At 45.9% G+C, this 26416-nt stretch overlaps 1 protein-coding gene across 2 annotated transcripts in view; it reads right to left on the reverse strand.

Annotated features, from left to right (window-relative positions):
• Nucleotides 1–26416, reverse strand: part of PLXNA4 (plexin A4) — a 515162-nt gene that overhangs the window by 237610 nt on the left and 251136 nt on the right. For both annotated transcript variants that reach the window (XM_030960692.1, XM_030960691.1), the window contains exon 4: nucleotides 19982–20113. In XM_030960692.1, the coding sequence (XP_030816552.1) occupies nucleotides 19982–20113 (132 nt within the window). The remainder of the gene's footprint in view (nucleotides 1–19981; nucleotides 20114–26416) is intronic.

The raw sequence follows: 26416 nt of genomic DNA on the forward strand, positions 1-26416 counted from the left end.
CCACCCTCACAGCCAAGAATCTCCTCTTAATATCCAATCTAATCCTGCCCTCTGTCAGTTTGAAGCCATTTCCCCTTGTCCTGTCACCACATGCTCTTGTAAATATATATATATTATATGTATATTTAATAATAAATAAATAACTTCACCTCCCTATTCCACATGACTATTTTAATGGTCAACAGGAGAAAAAGCACCATCCCAGGCTAAGAGCAAATCACAGAGCCAGAAATATTTTCTTTTTGGCAAAAATTTTTTAAAATCCCACATTAATATCTTGTAGAGGGAGGATGGCAGAAAATAAATAACAAATACAAGCAGAAGAAGAATAGAACTGCCCCATTGAAATTCACAGGGTATTTACAAGGACCTGACCAAGCTGAGTAAAAAAATGTCATCTGCCCAGTAAAAATGCTTTTTCTCTTTTTCCAGGATCCTGGGGTAAAACTGCCAATGTTTAAACCAACAAATAGTCCCTCTGCTTTAAGAAAAAAATTATTCCAAACTGCAGTTGTCATGTGTGAATCCTCCTTCCTTCAAACTGCACAGGAGGAAGCAAACAAAAGGCCACAAACACAAAAATACCCATCAGACACAAATACTTCAGTATTTAAAAGTGTTTTTTTTATCACCACCATTACCACTGCCCCTCTAAGTAGAGCGAATAACATCCCAAAAGTGTCAGAGCACTGAAGACTGGTGAAAGGAGTCCCTGCATATTTTGGGCTGTGCAAACTTTGTGCCACAAAGAAGCAGCAGCTGGATTGGCTGTCAGTTGAAAAGGAAAATCTGGAAAAGAGGAAGGGGGGATGTTGAGTTGTGTGGGAGCAGGGATGTTTGCCACAAGCACTTTTGTCTGTTTAGCTATGAAAATTAATGAAAATAAATCATCAGGAAGGCAATAAGTGGGTCTGCAGTGACGGAATGCTGTTCCACTGTTTACACATCTAATGTTTGTTTGGAGACTCCACAATCTCCACGGGATGCTTCAGTGCATATGGTGGTGTCACTGTATTGCCTTTTCCCTTTTTATTTATTGATCCAGCATAGAAAAGTGTTCCCCAAGCCCAGGATTGATTTTCAGAGGTTCCTGTTGGTGGGAGGAGGGTGCACCTCAACAAAACCAGTCCTTGAAGAAAAAAACCTCAGCAAATGGAGATTTCTCATGGTGTAACAGCTGTAACCTCTGAGGCTGTGTCCCTGTTATGAGATAAAAGAGGCCAATGACCCCCACATTTTATTTTTGTCACCTTTTTCCATAAGATTTGGTTGATAAATCCCCCTCCAGAAGCTGCTGCCCCAGCTTCCCCCAAACATGGACCCACTCTTCTCTTCTACTCCTGTTTATAAGAAGCTCTTCATCAAGATTTTAAATGTTTAATTAGCACCACAAGGCAAAAAAAACCCAAAACCACTAAATGCTTGACAGCTTGCAATGGCTCCTGTCCTGTGAAGTATCACAGAATCATGGAATGGGTTGGAAGGGACCTTAAAGATCATTTAATTCCAACTCCTGCCATGGGCAGGGACACCTATCCCAGGGTGATCCAAGACTCATCCAGCCTGAACTTGGACATTTCCAGGGATCCAGGGGCAGCCACAGCTTCTCTGGGCAACATGTGCCAGGGCCTCACCACCTTCATAGGCAAGAATTCCTTCCTATTATCTAATTAAAATATTTCTTTTTTAATTTAAAACCATCATCCCCTTGTCCTATCACTTCCTGTCCATGTAAATAATCATTCTTCTTTTTTTTGTAAGCTCCCTGTAAGCACTGGAAGGCCACAGTGAGTAGCAGGGACTCTGAGCCCTCCTGCACAAATCACACAGTCCTGTACTGTGGCATTCACATTCTCTGAAAAATCCCTTCACCCAGGATTTTTCTCCTGGGAAGCTGAGTAACCGCAGAGAAAAGGAAAACAATTCTTATCTCATTTGCTTCTTCTGTGTTGTGCTCATGTGGAATGTGTTTGGAGATTGTTTACCCAACAGGTGATTGTTTCATTGGATTCTGCTGTGAGTTGTTTTGACTCTTTGGCCAATTGGGGCCAAGCTGTGTTGGGACTCTGGAGAGAATCACAAGTTTTCATTATTATCTTTTTAGCATTAAGTATCTTTTCTGTATTCTTTATTATAGTTTAGTATTCTTTAATATAATACAGTATCATAAAATAACAAATGAGCCTTCTGAGAGCATGGAGTCAGATTCATCATCCCTGCCCTCACCAGGGCCTTTCCCAGCAAATACAATTCTGTACCAGTCTGGACAGCTGTGCCTGCACTTGGAAGTTTCATGTGTCTCCCTCACTCTGCTCCTAAGGCCAGTGAACACAGAACATCAGAATTACACCTCATTTGGCTCCCTTGGCCTGCAAATGGAGCAGCTGCAGCCAAAATGCCTCTCAGGAGCTGTCACTGGCTGTGGTCATCCGTGAACCACGTCCAAGACTGTCTGGGAGTCACTCCCAGGCCATTCCTGCTCCCATGCCACAGGTACCTTGCTCCAAGGTGTGCACACACACAATCCTGAGGCCTTGCCACGAGCCAGGACAGCAAAATCTCCACTTTTAAACACAATTCTAAAAGAGAAATTAATTTAAATACTTTATTTTTCAGCTGTCATCAATCTAGAAGCAGAGAGCCCGGGAAGGGATAACACAGATCCACGCTGACACAGGAGATAAGAGACCATCAATCCATGATCTGAAATAAATATTCTCCCAAAAAGGCCTCATGTTTTCCTCCTTGGTGGGCCACAAATTTTCAGACGAGCAGCACAGAAGGTGTTTTTTTCTTTGCAAGCCCACGGTTGAGATGGGCTGCGCAGAGATTGAGGTGGATTTTCCCAGAGGTGTGAGCTCAACCTTGGGAAAGTGCTGAGTGGAGGGATCAGTAATTAGTGATGGATAGTGTATTCACCATGGCCATTAGCTGGAAAGAAAAGCAAACCTGCAGCATTCTCAGCTGCAAAGAAAAGCAAACCTCCAGCAGGCTCCACATTCCTTCCCTGCATTTTGCTGCCTCCTGACAGCATCCCCACCACCCCTTCCCAGCACAGCCCTCACCACAGCTCTGCTCTCATCGGGGACTGGCATTTCCAATCAATTACAAGTGTCACCACTGAATTTCCCTGCTAATTACTCCAGTTTATTATGTCTAAAGCCAGGTTAAATGCAGAATTGCCCAGGTCAAGCGGGGTCGCCCACACAATCAGTTCCACATTTTCCACAGCAAAAGAGATCCCCACAATCAGTCACTGCCAAGGGGGTCCTAATGGCCAAGCTGCCAGTTCATGGCCTGAGGTGGAAGTTTCAGCAGGAGAAAATGCTCTTGGAGAGGAGGAGGAAACCTCCCAGAGTCCAGGGATGGCTTGGGTTTATTCCCTATTAATTTGAATGGGGTTATCCTTTTTTGGGGGAGAGAAGAAAACTGAGATATAGAGGCACAAGACAGTAAAACTGTTCACTGTTTTATTGCATTTAACCAAAAAGTGGAATAAAACAAGGTTATAACTTGTGGGAATAAAGGAAGCCTTGTCCTGATGGAGCCCAGGTCAGTGCAAATATCTCCCTCTTTCCAGTGCTCCGTGAATCCAGCATTAATTATGTGAATTAAGTTTCAGCAGGAGATAATGCTCTTGGAGAGGAGGAGGAAACCTCCCAGAGTCCAGGGATGGCTTGGGTTTATTCCCTATTAATTTGAATGGGGTTATCCTTTTTTTGGGGAGAGGAAGAAAGCTGAGATCTACAGACACAAGGTAACTTTTGGCTCCACAGCCAGAAACTGTTCACTGTTTTATTGCATTTAACCAAAAAGTGGAATAAAACAAGGATATAACTTGTGGGAATAAAGGAAGCTTTGTCCTGATAGAGCCCAGGTCAGTGCAAAACATCTCCCTCTTTCCAGTGCTCCGTGAATCCAGCATTAATTATGTGAATCACCCTGGAGTCCATGCTCCATCAAAACACATTCCTGGTGTGATGCTTGGAGGGAACACACGGGTTACCTTCTCTCTTAGGGGCAGAAACTACTGACACGTGAACTCACAAGTGCTTGGAAGGCTCCTTCCAGGGAAAGCTTCCCAAATTATGTCACGAGGGCAGGGATCTTGTACAAACACTGTCTTTCATCCTCCAGAAACCCAAAGGGCTTTGCAGGTTATAAATCCATCACAAAGGCATCCGTGGATCCAGACTCTCAGAGGAGGGACACAAGAGCAGGTGTTTATGTAGGAAAAGAAGTGAATTCAGGAGGTGAACTGAAGGAAAAAGATTCTTAAGAATGATGTGAGAAATTCAGGAGGTGAATTGAAGGAAAGGATTCTTAGGAATGATGTGAGAAATGCTGCAATCGGGATGAGACTGTAAAACTAAAAGTTTAAGAACCATAATTTAAAAAAATCCCATTATTTAAAAAAATCTTAACACAGCCTTTTTTCAGGTAATGACACTGGGACATTTGGCAGAGGAATTCCCTTTTCTGTGTGCAAACAGCCACTGATTCATCCACACAACTTTTTGCATGGATTTTGCTGTCCCCTCAAATCTTCCCAACCACCCAAACACGAGTGAAAGGCAAGTTTACACTACAAACTAAAATACAGCAGAGTATTGACCAAGTGCTCAGATTGCTGGTTCAAAATGTCTTTCTAAAGAAAAAAACAAAAACCAAACAAAAAAACCCAAAACCAAAACCAAACAATAAAGCAAGACAGACTAATTTAGGTCTCAACTATTCCCATTATTTCTTCATCCAGTTAGGAAATAAAACAAGAAAATAATTTTCAGGGTAGCTGAGTACTTGTCTCCAATCACAAAATGGAAAATCACAAGACCTGGGAAAAAAACCCCAACCCTGAAAAAAAATAGGGAAAAAATAACATTACAGTATGACTTTAAAGGGTTTTTTTAATAGAAAAGAACATAAAAGCCAGTTTGCCTTTCAAGGGCAGGTTCTGGAATGGATTTCATTTTCGAGTTCCTACTACATATGATGATAATGACTGTATCAAGTAATATAAAGTGATGAAAGATATTTAGCAGGGGCCTAACAGCAAGAAAGACTCAAAGCCATGAGTGCAAAAGACACAGCAAACTCTGGAGCATTGAAAAAAATTCTCCCTGAGTCTTACAATGAAATTCCTATTAATCCACGAACATGGAGTGTGCTTAGGAGTTCAGGGATATCACATGAAAAATAGAAAATGCATTAGAAAATGATAACTCTGTGCACTTATGGTGCAAGGAAATGCCCCAAGAGAGCAAATCCTTGCCTCAAAGAAAGTAATAAGACACATGAGCCTGAAATGGAAAGAACTTTGGAAAAATGTTTAAAATGCAATAATTAAGAGAACGGTCCTAGACAGGCACCTGATGCCTTGGGAAGGCTGAGCTAGAACAGAGGCTGGGCAGAGTTCCAGAATGAAGCAGGGATTCATTCAAAGGATCTCCTCCATGGATGCACCTTGGGCAGCACAAGAGCCCAGCCAGGGCTGCACCCAAGATGAACCAAAATGGCCCCAAATGCACGAGCGCTCCCGGGGTCTCTCCCTGGGATCAGTTCTGCTCCATTTGCATCTTGCAGTTCATTGTCCCATTCCAGCTTTAGCCCAGGCAGTCCCACCCTGCTTGTTTTTCTCTCTCCAGCCCACGGTGTTTGTGCTCTTGGGCTGAGATTTGGGTCATTTGTCCTTGGTGCCCAGCTGGAGCAGGAATTGTTTTGTTTCCCTGCTCTGTGCGCAGAGCTCACCATCCCATAATATGAAGCTCAGACCCACACACTAAAGCAGCTCAGAATGTGAAAAATATAAAAGTTAAACCCTGAGGCATCACAGGATCTGGGAAAGCACTCAAGGATGTGTTAGATGGAAAAGCTGCACCCCTAGAGCTGTGGATGTGCCTGTGGCTCTGAGCTTTTTTGGGCATTATCCTGCCAATTTGGGCATTGTCCTGCCCAAATCCCCCTCCCTGGGAGCTCTGGTGCCCAGGCTGGGCTGTGGAACCCCAAAGAAGAGGATGGTGATTAACAACCCCTGCCCCTGGGTGACCTGCAAGGGCAGGAGAGGAGGGGACCTGGCTGTCAGGGAGATTGGAGCAGACAGATGTTTAATGGAGCCCAGGATTACACATCTGCCAGGCTTCACATGTAATCACCAACTTCTTAGGTTTCCTCTTTCTTCTCCCCTTCTCCTGGGTCTGTTACAGGGTCAGGGGCTGGGGGAAGGGAGGAGGGAGATTTTCAGATTTCCAGCTAAATTCCTTGAGCTGCCCTTAATACTCTGACCTATTCCTAGCTGAAAACACAACCTACCAGTCTGACAGGACTCAGGGAGATGAGAGTGGGGTTTTTTTATTTTAAAACATGGGAGGGATGCATTAAACCCCACACAGCCACCTTCTTTCTCCCAGAACAGCCCAGCAGTTGTAGTGAGCAGCCTGTGTTTGACTGCACAGAGGAGCAGCAGCACAATCAATAGTGCCAGGTGACCCCCAGGCCATGCGCTGGGCAGCACTGAGCCCCAGGGGACACATCTCCATGGCTTCCCACCCCAGGATCAATAGTTCCTGCCTCTCCTCACCCAGAGAGTGACTCTGCAAGTGCTTTTTGCATTACTGGGCATTGCTCACTCCTTCCTCCACCCTTCCTTGTTTTCTGTCTCCTGTGCAAGGCAGGGGGGAGCTGTCAGCAGACCCCGTGAATTGGAGGGAATAATTAAAACCTATAAACATGGTGCAGAAGGAAGGAGACCTGGTTAGACTGAATGACCCATCCCATTCCTCATGTCCTGACAGCAGGCAAAGCCCTGCAGGTGTGTCCCCCCCACCTCAAGGCAAGGAATCCCAAAGATGAATTAAACCAATCTCTAAACACCACAGCACCCTCAGAGCCCTCTGGGAATCCTCCAGCTCCTGTGCTGCTGCTTTGAGCAGCCTGTGGAGGAACTATCCTGGCATGGGGACACGGCTTTTTTGGCAGGCTGAGAGATGGATGCTGACATTAGTTCAGGCTGCAGCTCAAGCCAAATGCAGATCCACAGATGGCACTGGGAAAGCTGTGGTTCTACCCTCAAATATTGAACGCGCAGAGCAGGGTACAACTGGGGAGTTCAGGCACAAATATGCCACCACTGTGTCTGAACACAGGTCTTTTAGTGTGACAGGCAATAAATTGTGTTAATGTGGGCTAAATGCACCCAAATCCTGGCCCAGGGGGGAACCAGAGACTTAGCCCTGGTGCTCTGCTCTGTCACAGACACAACCAAGGATGTGTCACTCGGCCCCTCTGCTCATCAGATGCAAAATTTCACCAGCAGTGTGTCACAGACATTTCTTTTAAGAAAAATCCTCTCTCAGGATTTTTCCTGCTGAAGCTGAGAAGTTCAGCAACAAGATGTAGACAACAGGTTACCTGCTGCTGTGGAATGCAACAGGTCCGTCTGGATTGGCCCAGCTTGGATGTTTGTAGTTAGTGGCCAATCCAGGACTGAATTCTCTCAGACAGAGTCGGAGAGAGCTGCCTTGTTATCATTCTTTACTTTTCTATTCTTAGCTTAGCAAGCTTCTGAAAAGCTCTCCTGCTTTTTCCTTTTAGTATAGTTTTAATAGATTGGATATATCATGAAATAATAAATCAAGCCTTCTGATCATGGAGTCAAAGATCTCGTCTCTTCCTTCACCCAAGAGCCCTTGTGACCATCGTCACAGCAGTGCTCTGACCCAGAGTTAGAGGAATTCATGTCCAGCCAGCAGGGAGGGTTTAGACTGCCCACGACCAAGATCCATGAACCCAAAGTACTGCAGCAGCTGCAGATCCTCCCCCACAGCTGGGCCCTGTGATTAATGCAATGTGCTTGCAGGGAGGGAGTTCCTTTGGGATGGGGCAGGACTGGAAGGGATGGTTCTGGCATGGATCAGCAAGGCCAAGCACCAAGCAAATGGATCCCAACCTGCATTTTGTGTGAAATCCTTCTCTCCAGTGAACAGCTGTCACACTGCTCCCTGCTGGTCCTCTCCACACAGCTTGGGCTCGCCAAGGTTCCTCTAGATGGGATCAAGGAAGCTTTAACTCATGTCACTCAGAGGACAGGGTGGCTACAAATTGTTCTCTGAAGGAGCATTTCTCTCTCTGATGCACAGCAAAGCTCAGACTGGACATCTGACGGTGACAAAGCAAAAGTCCTTCTGAAATTTGGGAACCAAAGCTCTCACCAGAGCATGGGCACAGGTCAGGAGGACAGCTGAGTTTTCAATGGTCAGTGGCAGGTGCTACAGAGAGTTCCAAAAGAGGCCCTGATCTTGGAAATATCTTCTGTACCTTCAAGGCATATGGAGTTACAGAGATTTGCCCACACCTGATGTCACAGAATTCACAGAATGACCAGGTTGTGAGAGACCTTCAAGGCCATGGAGTCCAGCCCAGCCCCTGGCACCCAGTGCCACATCCAGGCTTGTTAAACACCCCCAGGGATGGTGACTGCACCCCCTCCCCGGGCAGCCATCCCAGAATTTTATCCCCCTTGCTGGAAAAGCTTTTTCCTGCTCTCCAGCCTGAATTTCCCTTGGCACAGCTCGAGGCTGTGTGCTCTGGTTGTGTCAGAGCTGCTGGAGAAAGAGCCCGAGCCCAGCTGGGCACAGGCACCTTTCAGGGGCTGCAGGGAGTGCTGGGGGCAGCCCTGAGTCTCCTTTTGTGCAGGCTGAGCACCCCCAGCTCCCTCAGGGGTTCCTCTCAGGGCTTGTGTTCCCAACCCAGTTGCCCTCAACTGTCATTGAATCATAAATTCCTAAATATCCTGGGTTGGAAGGATCATCAAGTCCAACTCCTGGCCTGCACAGGACTACCCCAAAAATCATATTGTGTGTCTGAGAGTGCCAGGAGTCTGTGAGCAAGACAGGGAATGATTGGAGGTCTCCCAAATCTTGGACTTTCTCCCAGCCTTTCCTCCTTCCCAATGCACTTTGCAGAGTCCTGGTTTTAGGGCAAAGTGAGGCACTTCAAGACAGCATCAACTGCCTCATGAAAGCCTTTCCAAAGCATAAAAAGAGCTTGGTTCAAGTGTGAAAAGCCCAAGGCTGAGGGACAGTGAGAGCTGGAATTCCAGCTGCCTGTGTATCTCATGGGATGGAGACAGCGCCAAGTGGAATTCCTTCCCTTGCCATGAATGATGCATTTGGGACACCTCCAAGACCTTGAATCTTTTCCTCTCCTGCTCAGCTTTCTCAGTTATCCACATCCCTTCTGCAACAGACAACCAACCCAGCAGGAGGTTAAAGGACTCCCTACTCCCTGAATTATCTCAGCTTACTCCAAAACATCCACATGAAAGCAGCAAACGAGTTAAAATCAAGCTAAATTATGACTTTTTGCAATAATTTGCCTTCTGCTGATAAAGAATTATTTCCAAAGAGTCAGCAGCACAATGCACTGCTGTTTTGCCAGTGGGCCAAATCACTTTTATCCTTCTTGGCTGAGAAACACAGGCACTCACACAGTGTCTGTTCCATCCATAGCTGAGCATCCATGCGGGATTTTCCATCTATTCAGCCATTTCTCAGAGGGCATCTGACCTTATTTAACAAGCCCTTAATTAGGTGAAAGCAAATGCGAGGGAGAGCGGAGTTCAGCCTCTGATATTGCTGAGGGTAATGAGGAGTGTTCCAGGGGCAGCAAAGAACAATCAAAGAGAACAAAAGTTGCCTTTGCTGCCAGCTGGGATTACACTCATTGCTTGAGAGGCATTGAGTGAACTCTAGGAACTGCTCTTGCCTATCAATTTTGTGCAGGGCTGCCCAAGAGTGGGACAGCTGGCAAGAGATGGGTGGTTGGGAGTCCTTTGCTTTGGAGGATTTAGAGGGAGAGGAATGTGACACATTTTTGCAAAGATGGTGAATTCAACCATGTTTTGGGTGCCTTAGAGGCTCTGGTGGCCCTGATCTTATATAGGATGTCAGTCTGGTTTGGGAGCAGCCAGTTATGGAATCATGGAATGGTTATCAATTTGCTTTAGAATTGTCTTGATTTATGCAGAACGTCTGGTTGGGAAGAGTTAAGGAATTGGGTTGAACTAAAGATCATCTGTTCACCAGGGTCACCTTCAACACCCAAGTGTTCCGGGCGCAAAACAATCAAAGAGACAAAGTTCTTTCTAGCTGGATTACACTCATTGCTTGAGGCATTGTAACTCTAGGAACTTTGCCTATCAATTTTGTGCAGGCTGCCAAAAGTGACAGCTGCAAGAATGGGTGGTTGGGAGTCTTTGCTTTGGAGATTTAGGGAGAGGAATGTGACACATTTTGCAAAGATGGTGAATTCAACCATGTTTTGGGTGTTGAGCTCTGGTGGCCTGATCTTATATAGATGTCAGTCTGTTGGAACCAGTTATGGAATCATGGAATGGTGTGGATCAAGTTTGTGCATTTTAGAAGCTCTGGTCTTGATTTATGCACATCATTTTAATACCAGTTATACTCACGGAATGGGTTGGAATTAAAACATCCTGTTCACAGTCACCTTAAATTGGCAGCAAAAACAATCAAAGAAACAAAATTTTTTCAACTGGATACACTCATTGCTTGAGGATAGTCCAAACTCTGCCTACAATTTGTGAGCTCCAAGAGTACAGCTGCAAGAATGGGTGTTGGGAGTCTTTTTGAATTCAGGAAATGTACAATTTTGCAAAGATGGTGAATTCAACCATGTTTAGGTCCTTAGAGGCTCTGGTGGCCCTATTATATAGATCAGTTTGGTTTGGAAGCCAGTTATGGAATCATGGAATGGTGAATTCAATCAAGTTTTGGGCATTTTAGAAGCTCTGGTGGCCTTGATTTTATGTAGGATTTCAGTCTGGTTTGGGAGCAGCCAGTTATGGAATCATGGAATGGTGAATTCAATCAAGTTTTGGGCATTTTAGAAGCTCTGGTGGCCTTGATTTTGTGTAGGATGTCAGTCTGGTTTGGGAACAGCCAGTTATGAAATCATGGAATGGTTTGGGTTGGAAGGGACCTTAAAGATCATCCCGTTCCACCAGGGTCACCTTCAACCACCCCAGGAGTGTTCCAGGGGCAGCAAAGAACAATCAAAGAGAACAAAAGTTGCCTTTGCTGCCAGCTGGGATTACACTCATTGCTTGAGAGGCATTGAGTGAACTCTAGGAACTGCTCTTGCCTATCAATTTTGTGCAGGGCTGCCCAAGAGTGGGACAACTGGCAAGAGATGGGTGGTTGGGAGTCCTCTGCTTTGGAGGATTTAGAGGGAAAGGAACGTGACACATTTTTGCAAAGATGGTGAATTCGACCATGTTTTGGGCATTTTAGAAACTCTGGTGGCCTTGATTTTATGTAGGATGTCAGTCTGGTTTGGGAGCAGCCAGTTATGGAATCACAGAATGGTTTGGGCTGGAAGGGACCCTAAAGATCATCCAGTTCCACCAGGGACACCTTCCACCATCCCAGGCTGCTCCAAGCCCCATCCAGCCTGGCCTTGGGCACTGCCAGGGATCCAGGGGCAGCCACAGCTGCTCTGGGCACTCTGTGTCAGGGTCTCACCTCCCTAACAGCCAAAAATCTCTTCACCATTGCCTGATAATTAATCCAAGGAAGAGATGATGCTGCCAATACCCTTCCAGAAGTCCTGTAGAAGACCTGACCACTTCCAAAGAGTGCATGTGCACAGCGGTCATCTTTCACAGCCCCTTCTAAATCAATATTCAAAGATAGCAGAATAACAGAAATCTGCAAAAACAGCACCAAAATTTACAGTTTCTGGGTGCCTTTGCTGCTTTTAAATCCCCGGGTTAAAAAGTCACACCTATTAGATAATCTCAGCTTTCTGTTTTCAAAAATCTTTCTGCATCTTCTGGGTCTGGCGCAATGATGAAAAACGTGGTCTGCACACAACCTGATGGCTCACAACAAAACAAATTCAAATTAAAATAAAACAAACAAACAAAATCTCTTGAGTTATTTTTAAAACTTGTGATCTTGAGCCAGTGTTTTTGGGGACAGCCTCAACCTGACAATCATCTAGAAACAGCCACTCCAAATCCAGGAGTTAATGCTGCTCGATATCTTGTGCAAAGACCACATTTGAAGAAATTAAGCCATAATTAAGCAAAGTTATTAATGACTGCTTTAACTAATTGATACAATTACATAAGCAGCAGACAAGATTTTAATCAGTGGTCATGAAACCAGAAGTAAACTGGCCAGACACCCCCCTCCCTCTTTGGCAGCTAATTTGCAAACAATAATTCTGCTGCTGATAGTGACTCAGCAGCTGAAGGGAGAAGAATAAATCTCAGGAGACAAATAGGTATAAGCCTTCCCCATTTTAATGAGAAACAGACACAAAAAGGCCAAAAAGACCCTGTCAACATGATTTGCAGTACAGTTACTTAATTTTTACCAAATGTGCTTTCTGCCACGCTTTGGTTGAAGTACATATTTATTTGATATTTCACTGGCAAAGTTTAAAAGAGCCTCCAAAATACCCATCTGCTTCTGCTACGCATGACCCTACCAGCCTCACCTCCGACACACTGTAATGGTTTTAGGGAATGATAGCACTGCACAGATGTGATTTATTCACAGATTGTGGGTGACTTTCTGCTAATTTACAGGGGGAAAGCACAGCTTTCCACTGGAGCGTGAAGCTGACCCACAGAACAAACCTGCCTGCACAGGGAGGGACAGAAAATCTCCTTCCTTGAGGCAAACACTGAATCGCAGAATGGTTTTAAGGGACAATAAAAACCCATTTCCACCCCTCTGATGGGCAGGGACACCTTCCGCCATCCCAGGTTGCTCCAATGTCCAACCTGGCCTTGGACACTTCCAGGAATGGGTAAAGTTACTCATAAGTAACACAAGGTTGCTCAAAACCTGGTTGCAGAACAGTCTTTCTTAACCTTCAGTAAACCAAAAGTAAGAGAAGCTCAAACCATGAGATTTAAATAAAACCAATTTCCACCCCTGCCATGGGCAGGGACACCTTCCGCCATCCCAGGTTGCTCCAATGTCCAACCTGGCCTTGGACACTTCCAGGAATGGGTAAAGTTACTCATAAGTAACACAAGGTTGCTCAAAACCTGGTTGCAGAACAGTCTTCCTTAACCTTCAGTAAACCAAAAGTAAGAGGAAGCTCAAACCATGAGATTTAAATAAAAACCAATTTCCACCCCTGCCATGGGCAGGGACACCTTCCGCCATCCCAGGTTGCTCCAATGTCCAACCTGGCCTTGGACACTTCCAGGTATGGGTAAAGTTACTCATAAGTAACACAAGGTTGCTCAAAACCTCGTTGCAGAACAGTCTTCCCTAACCTTCAGTAAAGCAAAAGTAAGAGGAAGCTCAAAACCATGAGATTGAAATAACATGAAGTTGACACTTTCTCTTTACCTTCTGGATTTTGAGCCTTTAAGGTTATTTCCTGCAGCTCTTCCCTTTGATCCCTCTGTATCAAAAGGAAGGGCTGAGATTCCTGGCTTGGAGTTGCTTCCATGTGTTGTATGAGCTTTGAAAAATGCTGGGAGAGACCCAGGAGCCCAACTTGCTGAAACAGAGTTATTTAGGGGTGATGGAGGTGACCTTCCAAAGGTGGGACAGGGGAGTGAGCATCCTGCACCTCCTGGCATGCAGAGCTGGGCTCTGTGTGTGTGTCAACACTTGAGCAGCAAGGGAACAAGGAGACAGCAGTGTGGGGACAGCTGGGAGAGCAGAGAAACAGGGATGGCAGGAATGCAGGAGTGTCGCAGACATCTTTTATGAAAAATCCTTTCCTTAGGATTTTTCCTCCTGAGAAGCTGAGAGGCCTCAGGAGCAAAATGTAAACATTGATTATCTGCTGCTGTGGAATGCAACAGGTGCACCTTTGATTGGCCCATTTTGGTCATTTCTAATTAATGGCCAATCAAAGTGAGCTGGCTCAGACACAGAGCCTGAGCCACAAACCTTTGTTATCATTCTTTCCTATTCTATTCTTAGCTAGCCTTCTGATGAAATCCTTTCTTCTATTCTTTTAGCATAGTTTTAATATATCATTTACTTTTAATATAATATATATCATAAAATAATAAATCAAGCCTTCTGAAACATGGAGTCAAATCCTCGTCTCTTCCCTCAACCTGAGACCCCTGCAAACACGGTCGCACAGAAGGGCTGGAAAAGCAAGTGCAAGCCTGGAAAGGAGAGGAAAGGGCTAAAGAGGATCAGAGGGAGAGGCAGGGAGAATGAGAAAGGGGTGGAAGAATTATCTCCATCCCTGCAAGGACTTCCAGGGAGTTTCTTAGCTGGGCAGAGAAAGACATTCAGGGATGATGAGGCAAGGGAAGGAAGCCCAGGCATGTGTGATGAGGAGCAGGGAAGATGCAGAGAAGCTGCAGCAGAGACCCTCCTGTTCCCCCTGCATTTCCCATCTGCTCCTCATCCCCTGAGATCAGCATGTGAGGCACAGGGCTCCTCTGCACTCCAGAAACAGAAAAAGGAGAAAGGAACAGCCCCAGCCTCCAGGACACTGACACAAGAAATGTGGAGAGGAGCTATTTGCAGGGCATGTAGTGACAGGACAGGGGGAGAATGGCTTCAGACAAAGGGAGTGGGTTTAAATGGGATATTAGGAGGAAATTCTTGGCTGTGAGGGTGATGAGCACTGGCACAGGCTGCAAAGAGAAGCTGTGGCTGCCCCTGGAGGCCTGCAAGGTCCGAGGTTGGACTGGATGAGGCTTGGAGCAAGCTGGGATAGTGGCTGTAGCTCCCTCAGGGTGTTTGTAAAGGCTGGAGCTACAGGATGAGCTCCTGATCCATCCTGGCAGTTCCCATGTGTGCACCAGCCCTTCCCTGTGCTGTCAACAGGGACTTGAAACACATTCACACCTAAAACACAGAGATGTCCACACCTCTGGGAAATGATGGGACCTCTGTATGCTCTGTCTCTGGGTTTCAGTGACAAATCTCCTCTCCCTCCTTCAATCACTGTCTGTATAAAATATATATTTCTAGATAACAGTGAAAAGCTGTTGCATTCTGCTCCTCAGAGCACTGCACCTCTGATCGAGTGGGCAAGGCTGCTTGTCACCTCTCAGTGCCCACAGGAACAGCAAGGCAGGGTTTGTTTCAGCCACAGACCACAAGGCTGAGCTGGGTTCCATCTGCCTTGGAGCCCAGGGAGTTCAGCTCCAGAGGAAAACCCCCATGTGCAAACCAAGGACCCCCAGGGTCCCTGGGGAAAACTCTCCCATGCAGAAGTTGACCTTAAAAAGGCCAGGGGATTGTTTTGGCAGCATGAGAAAGACATTCCTTGTATCCAGATTTAGTGACAGCTCTTTTTTAGGTGTCCCAGGTTAAAGGGATGTTCTTTAATTGGGATGGCCAGACTGGGACAAGCTGGAGAAATTGGCTTTGTCACAGGGTCTTCCATTCTTGTGAGAGATGGAGCCAAGTCTGGCAAAACCATAAGGTTTGGAGCATGAGCCCTGTGAGGAGTGGCTGAGAGAGCTGGAGCTGTTTAGCCTGGAGAAAAGGAGGGTCAGTTGTTGGGAAGGATGAAAGTTTGAAAGAAGGTCTCACAGATATGTGTGCTTAGCAGAACGATTTTTAAATGTGGAGTCTGATGAAGGAATAAAAATGAAAGCAAGTTTTGATCTAGAAGAAAAGAATTGCTGAGCCAGTCTCACTGGATAACCAAGGAGGCAAAGGGTGTGTTAGTTAGAATGGGTTTTTATGGCTTAGAACAAAGGATAAACCCACCCCAAACAAGAAGATGTTTCTACCAAGCACAAAGGTAGCACAGGCAAACAAGGCAGCAAATGGTGCAAGTAGAAAAAAGGTCTCAGAATTTTCCACTGCAAGAAAACTGAAAAACAACTTCTAGCTTAAACTGTAATGTACTAACTTTTAGTGATTGGAGAACAGTAACATGAATGTGGTAATTACAGTACTTATGATAGGCTATAGATAATAGTTCAGGTATAGATTGGTTCTGCTGCATTAAGATGCTCAGCAAAGAAAAGTAAATAATGCACTGTAACCAAAACCAAAGGGTCTCCAGGGCTGCCTGCAGCTGGAGCTGACAGCTGTGGGCACAGCTCTGTCACCCACCAGCCTGGGCTGCTGTGACACCTTGGATACAATAAACTACATTTTGGATACAATAAACTGCATTTTGGAGAGCCCCTGAGTCCCACATCCCTCATTTTCGGCTCTTACAGTCACTGAGGACCTCATTGCTCCTCACAACTCCCTGAAAAGAGATTGTGGTGAGGTGGGGTCTGTGTCTTCTCCCAGGTAACCACAAACAGGACAAGAGCAAATGGCCTCAAGCTGCACTAGGGCAGGCTCAGGTTGGATATTAGGAAAAAATTTCATCAGTGAAAGAGTGGTTAGAATTGGAAGAGGCACTGGTTGACAGTGGAAGAGTGTCGCTGACATCTTTTATGAAAAATCCTTTCTTTAGGATTTTTCCTTCTGAGAAGCTCAGAGGCCTCAGGAACAAAATGTAAACAATGATTATCTGCTGCTGTGGAATGCAACAGATGGATCTGTGATTGGTCTCATGTGGTTGTTTCTAATTAATGGCCAATCACAGTCAGCTGGTTCGGACAGAGAGTCAAAGACAGAAGCTTTTGTTATCATTCCTTCTTATTCTATTCTTAACCAGCCTTCTGATGAAATCCTTTCTTCTATTCTTTTAGTATACTTTTTATATAATATATATCATAAAATAATAAATCAGCCTTCTGAAACATGGAGTCAGATCCTCGTCTCTTCCCTCATCCAAAAACCCCTGTGAACACGGTCACAGAAGAGGCCCAAGGCAGTGGTGGGCTCACCATCTCTGGAAGTGTTCAAAGCACAAGTAGAAGTGGCACTTCATGACATGGTTCAGTGAGCACAGGAGTATTTGGTCAAAGGTTGGACTTGGTCATCTTAGAGGCCTTTTCCAACTTTAATGATTCAATGATTCAACGAAAACAGCTTTTAATAACTGCACAGGTAATAACAGAACCACTCTTATCTCTGGGGCACAGACAGGGCTGAGCTGAGGAAAATAAAAAAAACAAAACAAGGAGAAACCTCCTCCTTCCCCAGGGATAGCACAAGCCCTGGTGCCTGTCTATCTTAAAACAAGGTCAGGTTAAGTCATCACCCCCCCTGTCCCTCATCTCCACAGATCCCCCAATACCACTGTGGGCAGTGAAAACCTCTGATAAGTCAGATTTCACCCTTTTATAAAAGATCTGTTCATGGCTTGTAGAGTGGGTGGGATATTTGCTCCCCAAGGGCAGCCTCTCCATAATCCTGCCTCCAGCAAAGGCAAACCCCTGCACCCACTCACTGAGGCTCTCCAAATGTTAATTTATTCCAGCATTAAAGTGTGTTCTGTCATGAGCACACAGGTAGTGACTGCACTGCTGAGATGGCAGCGCTGTCACTCACATCGCTTGCCTCAGATCAAATCAGATTTGGGCAAAGGCTTATGTAGTGCTGAGTGTTTCACAGGCTCACATCAGATTTTAAATAACAACAGCCACTGCCTTTTTCACCAGCATCTCTCATAGAGACACCCATGGGCGTCAGAGATGGGTGGGAGGAGATGATTGATAAATCACAGGGGGCTCAGAGCTCACAGAATCACAGAATAACTGGGTTGGAAGAGACCTTTCAGATCATCAAGTCCAACCCATGCCCTAAACACCTTAACTAAGGTGCCAAGAGCTCTCTACAGGGCTTGGGGTCCCAAAAACACCAGCTTTGACTTGTGATCTGGAACAGCCAAGCCCAAAATGAACCTGCTTGTGCTGTCATAGTCAGGGAAGTGCAGGTAGTCAATGGACCAGCAAGAACAAGTTTTTGGAAGTTTCTGGAGGAAAAACAAATTGTTCTTCTTGTTCCAGATTTCATGTTTTAAGGATGTGAGGGAAAGAAGGTTGCTGTCCCACTGCCCTTTCTCCCAGAGGTTTGAGACAGCCCCTGGGAGTGTCTGTAAATCTGAAAGGCTGGGCAAAGGCAGCAGTGGTGTCTGAGTCTCAGGTTTCTGTGGCTGAAATGACCCCCAAGGTATTAAAAGTCTTTTTTCTCAGCCGTGTGACCGAAGAAGTCATTGAGATTCCTCGGTTCAGCTTGTCAAGATTGTTTATTTGCTCTTATCTATTCCATTCTTTCTCTGACCTGCTGAGATCTGTCCAGCAGGTCGAGTTGTGGCATAGTCCCTGCCCTTGGGGTGGTGTTGGCTTTTTATACCAAGAACTACCTGTGCTTTATTTACAATAATTTTCCAGTACCTATCACCTATGTTACACAGTCTGTCTCTACCCTAAACCAATCCAGAAGTGTCACCATCACAGCAGAAGACGGAGGACAAGGAGAAGGAGGACAGGACACGCCCAGATTCCTCCATCTTGCCTCTTGAACCCCCATTCTAAATCCCCAAAATTCTACTTTTTCACCCTGTGACAAATTCACTATCGTTCTACTCAAACTCAGCGGCTCGTAACTCCTCACACAAAGTTGGTAATTGTTTCCATGGGCTAAAATCAAAGGCACAGGTGTTTGTGACTCTGTGCCAAGGTCTCTGATCCCCTGCCAGGGTCTGGAATCACCCAGGGCAGCCAGAGCAATGTCCTGAGTTCTGACATCTGAAGTGACCTCAGGTGGGGCTGCACAAAGAGGACACTGAGCACACCTGAAAACCCTGCGTTGGTTATTGGTGCATTCATTGTTCTGCTCCAGGGCTTTGGCCCTCAAGGAGCCCCGCTCTGTGCAGAAGGAAAAAGAAAGGGCCCAGACAGCAAAAAGATGAGGAAAGGAATGGTGTCATGCTGAAAATCTTACAGGAGCTCAGGCATCACCTGCCTCCAGCTTCTCACCCCATCCCAAAAAGTGACTGGAACTTCTTTTCTCTTCAGGACTGGAAGCAAAATCCCATCCTTGCCCAGCATGGAGCAGATGAGAATGAATCCCATCTCTGTCATCCTGTCCTTTCTCCTGAGTTATGGTATCTCTCAGCCTCTTTAATCAGGAGGAATTTACAGAGTTGCTCCCCTCCTCACACCAAATTTCAGGTATAAATATGTACAGTAGAGGGAAATGGTTGGAAACATCACAAAACACTTGATTTTAAGTGGTGCAGGAGGAAGAAATGGCACTTGTAGATTAAAAATATAACCAGCAATACTTGTTTAATAAATCATTGAACATGTATGGGTGAACAAGTCCCACTCAGACTGCTGGCCTCCACTGCAGGACAACAACTGCCATCACCCACCACAACCCCTCATTGCTCCCATTCTTTTTGTGGATTTAAAGCTTCTCACGAGCATCTGTGAATCAGCCAGGTATGATAGCTCAAGTAATCCTGCACACCCACAGGACTAAGTATAAACAGTGAGTTCTTCATGTAAAAGTATCTCCTCCTCCCACCCCAAGCAGCAAACTTCCCAAGGCCATGAATTCCACTGAAATCAGCCAGGATTCCATGCTGAATACCCAGATTCCTTCCCTGGGATCTGGCTGCCAGCATTTTCAATCACAATGCTGACAACATAACAGGAACACCACACTAAACTTGGCCTACACCCTGGCTGGCAGAGTCCTGCACTCCTGCCCAGTGTCCCAAAGAAGCTCCAGCCTCTCCAAAAACTCCAGTTAGAGCCAAATCATTCAGTGCTACACCTTCCTGTGTCTGTGGCAGATGCAGCCACAGTTTGGGTGGGAATGGAGAACAATGCAGCAGCAACTCCTTGTCCAGCAGCCAGCAGGACAAAACAACTCTAGGGGTGGTTCCTGCCCCTTGAGTTCTGTGCCCCTGGCCCTTCAATATTACAGGAGTATGTAAATGCCACGGGTTTATGGCATAAAAACCCTGAGATCGACAACAGAGCCCATCCTTGTGGGAAGTGTGGTCGCTGGCAGAAATCATGAGCAGCCTGATGTCCACAGCAGGATGGAGCTGAAAGGTCTATAAAGCACCCTGGGCTGCAGGAGTTTCTTACCTGCTTCTCAGACATGATGTAGAGGTGCTCATGGTCCATGGAGAAGGCCATGTCCCGGAGGATGGGGCCAGTGTCCACCACCTGCACGATCTCGTACTCCAGCGTGTTCTTGGCGGTGCCATCCACACGGATCTGTGCAGCAACAACAAGAACAGAGGGAGAACATGAGGATTTTTCCCTCCTTCCACTGAAAACAAATAATTAAAGAACCACAAAATGATTTGTGTTGAAATGAACCTTAAAGACCATCTCATTCCAACCTCCTGCCATGGGCAGGGACAGCTTCCTCCATCACAGGTTGCTCCAAGCCCTGTCCAACCCGGACACTGCCAGGGATCCAGGGACAGCCACAGCTTCTCTGGGAAACCTTCTCTCTCACTATCCTCACAGTAATGTATATCTGCTTATAATATATACAAAAAAACCCTTTATATATATATTTATATATTTTATATATTTACATATTTATTTTTAAATTTATATTCATATGTTTATTCATGTTTATTTATGTTTGTAGTTATATGTTTAATTATATTTATATTAGTTATACTTTTTATATTTTATATCTTTATTTTTAGACATAATTATACATTATATATGATATATACACATTATACTATATGCATCTATTATATATTATCAAAAATATATGTATATACCTGTAGATATATATTATATATATATTATATATTGTAGTACAATATATAATATATTGTATTTATATATATTTTAATACAATATATAATATAGAATATATTGTATATTTATTTCTATATATACATATCTATCTATATATATACATATATATATTACATATGTATATATATAGATATGTATATATATAAATAAATAAATAAAAATACAATATATATATACAAAATAATCACTGGACAAATGCATTGTGCCCCAGGTCTTTCAGACAACAACTGTCAACAAAAAGTGAACTTTTCCCAGCCTACCCACCAAAAGGACAAAGCAGATTTCATCACTTCTGCTGGTCCCATCGACACAAGAGCACTGTAAGAACAATGCAGAGCCTGCTGGCTTTTATCTGGCACTGTCATTGTCCTCCTGTCACCACCTGGACAAATCCACGACGTTCAAAATGATGGCAATGAGGGAAAGATCTGTGGTGGTGATGAGCAGAAGATAAAAAACCACACAAATCTGCAGGAGTGACTCACTGGAATGCCACTCAGATAATATTATTGCTCTTATTGCTAATGTTCCAGGGGGCAATTTATTATTGCAGAGCGTTCAGTGCAACACAGACTATTTCTCTTGCTGATTGCATATATCAGGTATTGAAATCAGTCCTGCACCAGTGTGGCACCTTATGATTCCAGACACCTCTCATAACAGGGTGTCACTTAGGGACATCAATAACTGGGATTATGAGGAGGAACCAGACACAGTCCCAGTCTGTCCCTGACAGTGATGCAGTGATGCAGAAGCAAATGCAGAAAATTACAGACTTTTCTTTGCCTGCTTAAAAACAATTTCTAGAGTCTGGGCTCAAAAGCAGCTGGAGAAGGTTTGCAATTCCTTCCAATATAGAGCAAGTCATGATAAAACAGCTGTTCTCAGGAGTTCTCCTGAACCTTGTGAAGATCTGTACAGCAGCAAACCCCACAGTCATGTTTCAGAGTTTCATGTTTCCACATGCTTCATGTTTCATGAAACATGTTTCATGTTTCCACATTCCTTATCTCCCTCTGTTCCCCCTGTGTTGCCTTTCATTGCCTGAAAATATTCCATCCTGCAGCAACACAAACACCACAGCACCTTTCCCTAAAAGAAACAAAGTTGTAGGAGATCTTCCTCCTGCCCCACACTATAATCTCCATTCCTTCCTGACCAAAGATTCCCAGCCTGCAGCTGGGTAGCTGAGCAAAAAGCACCCTTCCCATCCAAGGGAAATAACAAGCTGTGGAGAACTTATGGTGTCAAGACCTGTTCCCACTATTCCCTGGCACAGCCCTTGAGCTTGCTCCTTCTGCATCAACCTCTCAGCCAAGAAACTGAGCCTGAATCATCTTCTGCATTGGAAAGTCAAAGAGAAGGGAGCAGAGGGAATGATAAAGGGTCTGGAAAGTCTGTATGAGTAAAGGACAGCAGTGATATACAGATTGTTATCTTTGTCCTTCCTTGATCTACTCACCTGCTGTGGGACAGCAAAGGAATATTATTTCCCCAGGAAAGATAAGGAAAATGAAGCAGAAAGGACTTAGAGGGGCTCTCTGTGCCAGCAAAGGGTGTGGAGGGTGCTCAGGGATGCTCAGATCCTACTGTTATCCATCAGACTCCCCAGAAGTGGGAGCACGTGCTGGCCTTGGCTGCTGGGCTGCTCCAATGACAGCGGAGGATTTGCAGTTAATTTGTCATCTTGATGGAGCTGCTGATGAGAGCAACACACGTCCAACATCAGCACACACAGAGGTCAGGGCATCGAGCCCAGCACTGAGCATCCCTGATGCACCAAGGTGTCAGGGACTGAATCCCAGCACTGAACATCACTGAAACACAAAGAATTCAGGGCGTAAAGCCCAGCACTGAACTTTCCTGAAACATGAAGAATTCAGAGTCTGAAGCCCAGCATTGAACATCACTGACACACAAAGAATTCAGAGTCTGAAGCCCAGCACTGAACATCCCTGAAACAAAAAATTCAGGGTCTGAAGCCCAGCATTGAACATCACTGAAACACAGGGAATTGAGGGGCTGAAGCCCAGCGCTGAATATCACTGACACACAAAGAATTCAGAGCCTAAACCCCAGCACTGAACATCCCTGACTCCCACCAGATCTGGCTGCCTGGGAGCAGGGGCATTGCTCATTTCTGTGGCCCCTCACAGGGAAATTCAGCTCCTCTGAGTTCCTCCTTCTTGAAAATGGACCCTGATGGAAATCATCCATGAGGTCAAGGGCAAAGATGCCAAGAGGCTTGGGTTGAGTCATTCTCCTTAGGCCAGGCAGGGGAAAGGAAGCAGGCAGGAGGAGCTGCAGGCTGAGTAGCACAGGAGGCTCCCTGTTGGGGCTCTGCTCCAAACACACCAAATACCCCCAGAGCAGGAGCCTTTCCTCTTTCCCTCTGAGGCTTTCCAGCTCCAAGTTCTCCCTCTCAGGGAGCTTTTTCTGCTGTCTCCACTCTGCCTCCCCTCAATCCCTCGTGGCTTCTCATTCCTGTCACAGCATCCTCGCTCTCTGCTGATCCCTGTGCTAAACAAACCTCACATCTCCACTTTGACCTTGATTTTCCAGCGCCACCGTGGTCAGATCTGCAGGCTGCCAGATATGTAAACAGCCAATTATCACCCCAGGGCTCAGTCGCTGTCCTCAGCCTTTGCCAGGCCCCATTAGAGGGGAAAGAGCACGGAGATGGAAGAGGCAGGCTGGAGAGGAGTTAACAAACCATGGAGACAGGAGGCGCAGCCCCCAGGGATCTCCCCTGTGCATTTGGTGCAGGTAAAAGATTGCAGAGGCTTCACACCAGGAATGCAGAGCTACTCGGAAGTGATTTAACAGCTATTGCTGGCCTAATAGCCTGAAAAGTCATTATTTGGCAGAGGGGGAGGGAGGGAAGGAGGGACAGGGCTCGTCGTGCTGTACATGTGCAAACACACACACACACGTGTCACACACCCACAGCCCAACAGCTCTACATGCAGAAAGCCTTCTCTCCATTAAATCTAGTACCTAATAAAAAGGAAAATTCAGAAAAAGGCCAGAAAATCTGGCAGACACCAACCCATGCTGCACAGCCTGTGAGAGCCCTGTGCCAGCAGTGAGGTGATTATTGGAGACTGCAGCCAGAAGTGTAGCCCCTAACTCCAACCATCCCTTTACCTGTCTTAAACACTCTCTTTCTTATGTTGGACCCCAGGCACAGAGTCCTGAGGATCTCTACCTTCCATGCACATTCTTCACAGTCCTGAGCACTAGACAACACAACTGGGATTTCTCTTAGAGATTTATTCCTGGCTCCAAGCCTCCTGCTAGAACCAGGGCACTTGGGCTGGTGAAAAATCAGAGAGTCTGTGAAGGAAAAATGGGAAGATTCTCATCAAAGCCTGCAGGTGATCACCACTAAACTCAGTGACCCAGACGCAATCTCTGCTTGGAAACACAAGTTTACAGCTGCAGGGAATTTGAAGAACGCACCACCCATTGCCCCTGCTCTTCTCTGCTAGCACCAGCCCCAAGCCCCACCTGGAGCTGGGGTGCTGGCATAGACAGAATTTTCTTCTGACTGAATGATGGGCATTCCCGTATTCAAGATGTTTTTGGGGGCTGTGGGAGATGAGAACCTGGTTAACAGTGCAGTTGGGATCGCTTCTGGGAGCTGCATGTGAACCATGAGCTCCTGGAGCTGGGGTGCTGGCATGGATGGAGTTTTCTTCTGACTGAATGATGGGCATTCCCATATTCAAGATGTTTTCTGGGGGCTGTGGGATGAGAACCTGGCTAACAGTCCAGTTGGGATTCCCATCAAAGCCTGCAGGTGATCACCACTAAACTCAGTGACCCAGACGCAATCTCTGCTTGGAAACACAAGTTTCCAGCTGCAGGGAATTTGAAGAACGTACCACCCATTCCCTCTGCTCCTGCTCTTCTCTGCTGGCACCAGCCCCAAGCCCCACCTGGAGCTGGGGTGCTGGCATCTGAATGATGGGCATTCCCATATTCCAAGATGTTTTCTGGGAGCTGTGGGAGATGAGAACCTGGCTAACAGTCCAGTTGGGATCGCTTCTGGGAGCTGCCTGTGAACCATGAGCTCTTCAGCAGGGCAAGAGTGAGTGGGACAAATGACAGAGGGGGCTCCAGGACCACGTGTGAGTCTTAAAATGCCCAGTCCACCACAAACCCACAATCCAAACACCCCTATCACCTCCACAACAGGATCATCCACCTGCGTCCCCCTCCCTGAATGTCTGTCCTGGACATGCCCGCCCCTCAGAGCCCCAGATGCTCAGCTCAGCTCCCTTGTCCTCCTTTAACCCAAGACATGTGGGAGGCTCCCAGCACTCTCAGGCTGCACATTAATCCTGTTTCTTCCTGGAAGGCTTCACTCACTGGGCTTGGCTGCTATTAAAACATCAGCGTGATGCTTCCCGAAGGTCAACTACCAAGGGACCCATTCTGGCAGCTGTTTGTTTGTTTGTCTGAACATTATCTAGGGCTGGCTGTTTATTTACATCCATTGAAGTATCAGACAATAAATATCCTCTCCCAGTAGCAAACAGATGCTTGCACTCGAATGTTCTGGCTTCAAAACGATCTCCTTAATGAGCAAACAACACCATTAATCTTTAAAGACACAGGCTCTGGCCTTCTCTGAGCTCCCACCCTGGCCATGGCTACACCCACAGGCATCCCTGGCAAGCAGCCCACGGGTCTGGTAGATGAAAGAAGGTAAAAGATACCTTCCATCACTTGGCTGGTGGTTTTCAGCCTTATCTGGGCCTCCCCAGCTGCTGAGGGATCCACAGGGGGCTGATGCTCGAGGACAGTTTCCCCAGCAAGTTGGTGGCAGATGCCTCAATCACACTTCTAAGAGGGACAGAGAGGTTGGTCTCACGTAGTTATCAAAGGGAGGGACACAATAATAACCCTCTCCAAATCATGGGGATGGACTAAAAATTGTCAAGGAAAGAGCAGTGGGATTGGGGGACAAAAGGAATTGGTGGCAGCAAGCACTTGGTGCCTCTGTTGGAAGATAAATCATGATTGTGGCAAAACAGAAAATATCCTTAAGCTCAGCAGTGACAGAAACACCTGCCTTCAGAGAGGGCCACACACCTCTGTTAGCACCTCTATGCTTTCCTATAAAGTGACATTTCCTGCTAAAACCCATCCACACAGATGTACTTTACTCCAGGCCCATCAAAGCCTGATCCTGTAGACTGAATCAGTGTTTGGAGCATGTTAACATCATCCAGTTTTGGTTTATTCAAGAAAAAGGCACTGGCACAGGTTGCTCAGAGAGGTTTTTTATGTCCCATCCTAAGAAGTGTTCAAGGCCAGGTTGGATGGGACTTGGAGCCTGATCTAGTGCAATGTGTCCTTTCAAAATTATCTTCAGACTCACTTCAGAAACACACTCCTAACCCAATCTCCTGCTACAACCTCACTTCTATTTTATTTGTCCAAGCAGCTTGGACTGGTCTCTGGCAGAAAAATTTAAAAAAAGGATCATTTCCACTGTGCCAACTGGGCTCAGCTGTTTCCTGCTCCTCTAAAACCATCACTCCCGGCCCACCACAGTTAAAATAAGGTCCCCTTTAATTAATATCTCTATATAAAGCACTTTAAAACCATCCAGAGCTGCTGGGAGCGTGGTGGGGAGCAAATCACAACCGGCCAGGCAGGCAGCAGGAGCAGACGCTGGGTGGATGAGAGTCATTACAAATAATTAAAGGAATAACCAAGCAGAAG

This window comes from Camarhynchus parvulus, chromosome 1A (genome assembly GCF_901933205.1).
Source record: "Camarhynchus parvulus chromosome 1A, STF_HiC, whole genome shotgun sequence".
In the NCBI taxonomy this organism is placed as follows: domain Eukaryota; kingdom Metazoa; phylum Chordata; class Aves; order Passeriformes; family Thraupidae; genus Camarhynchus; species Camarhynchus parvulus.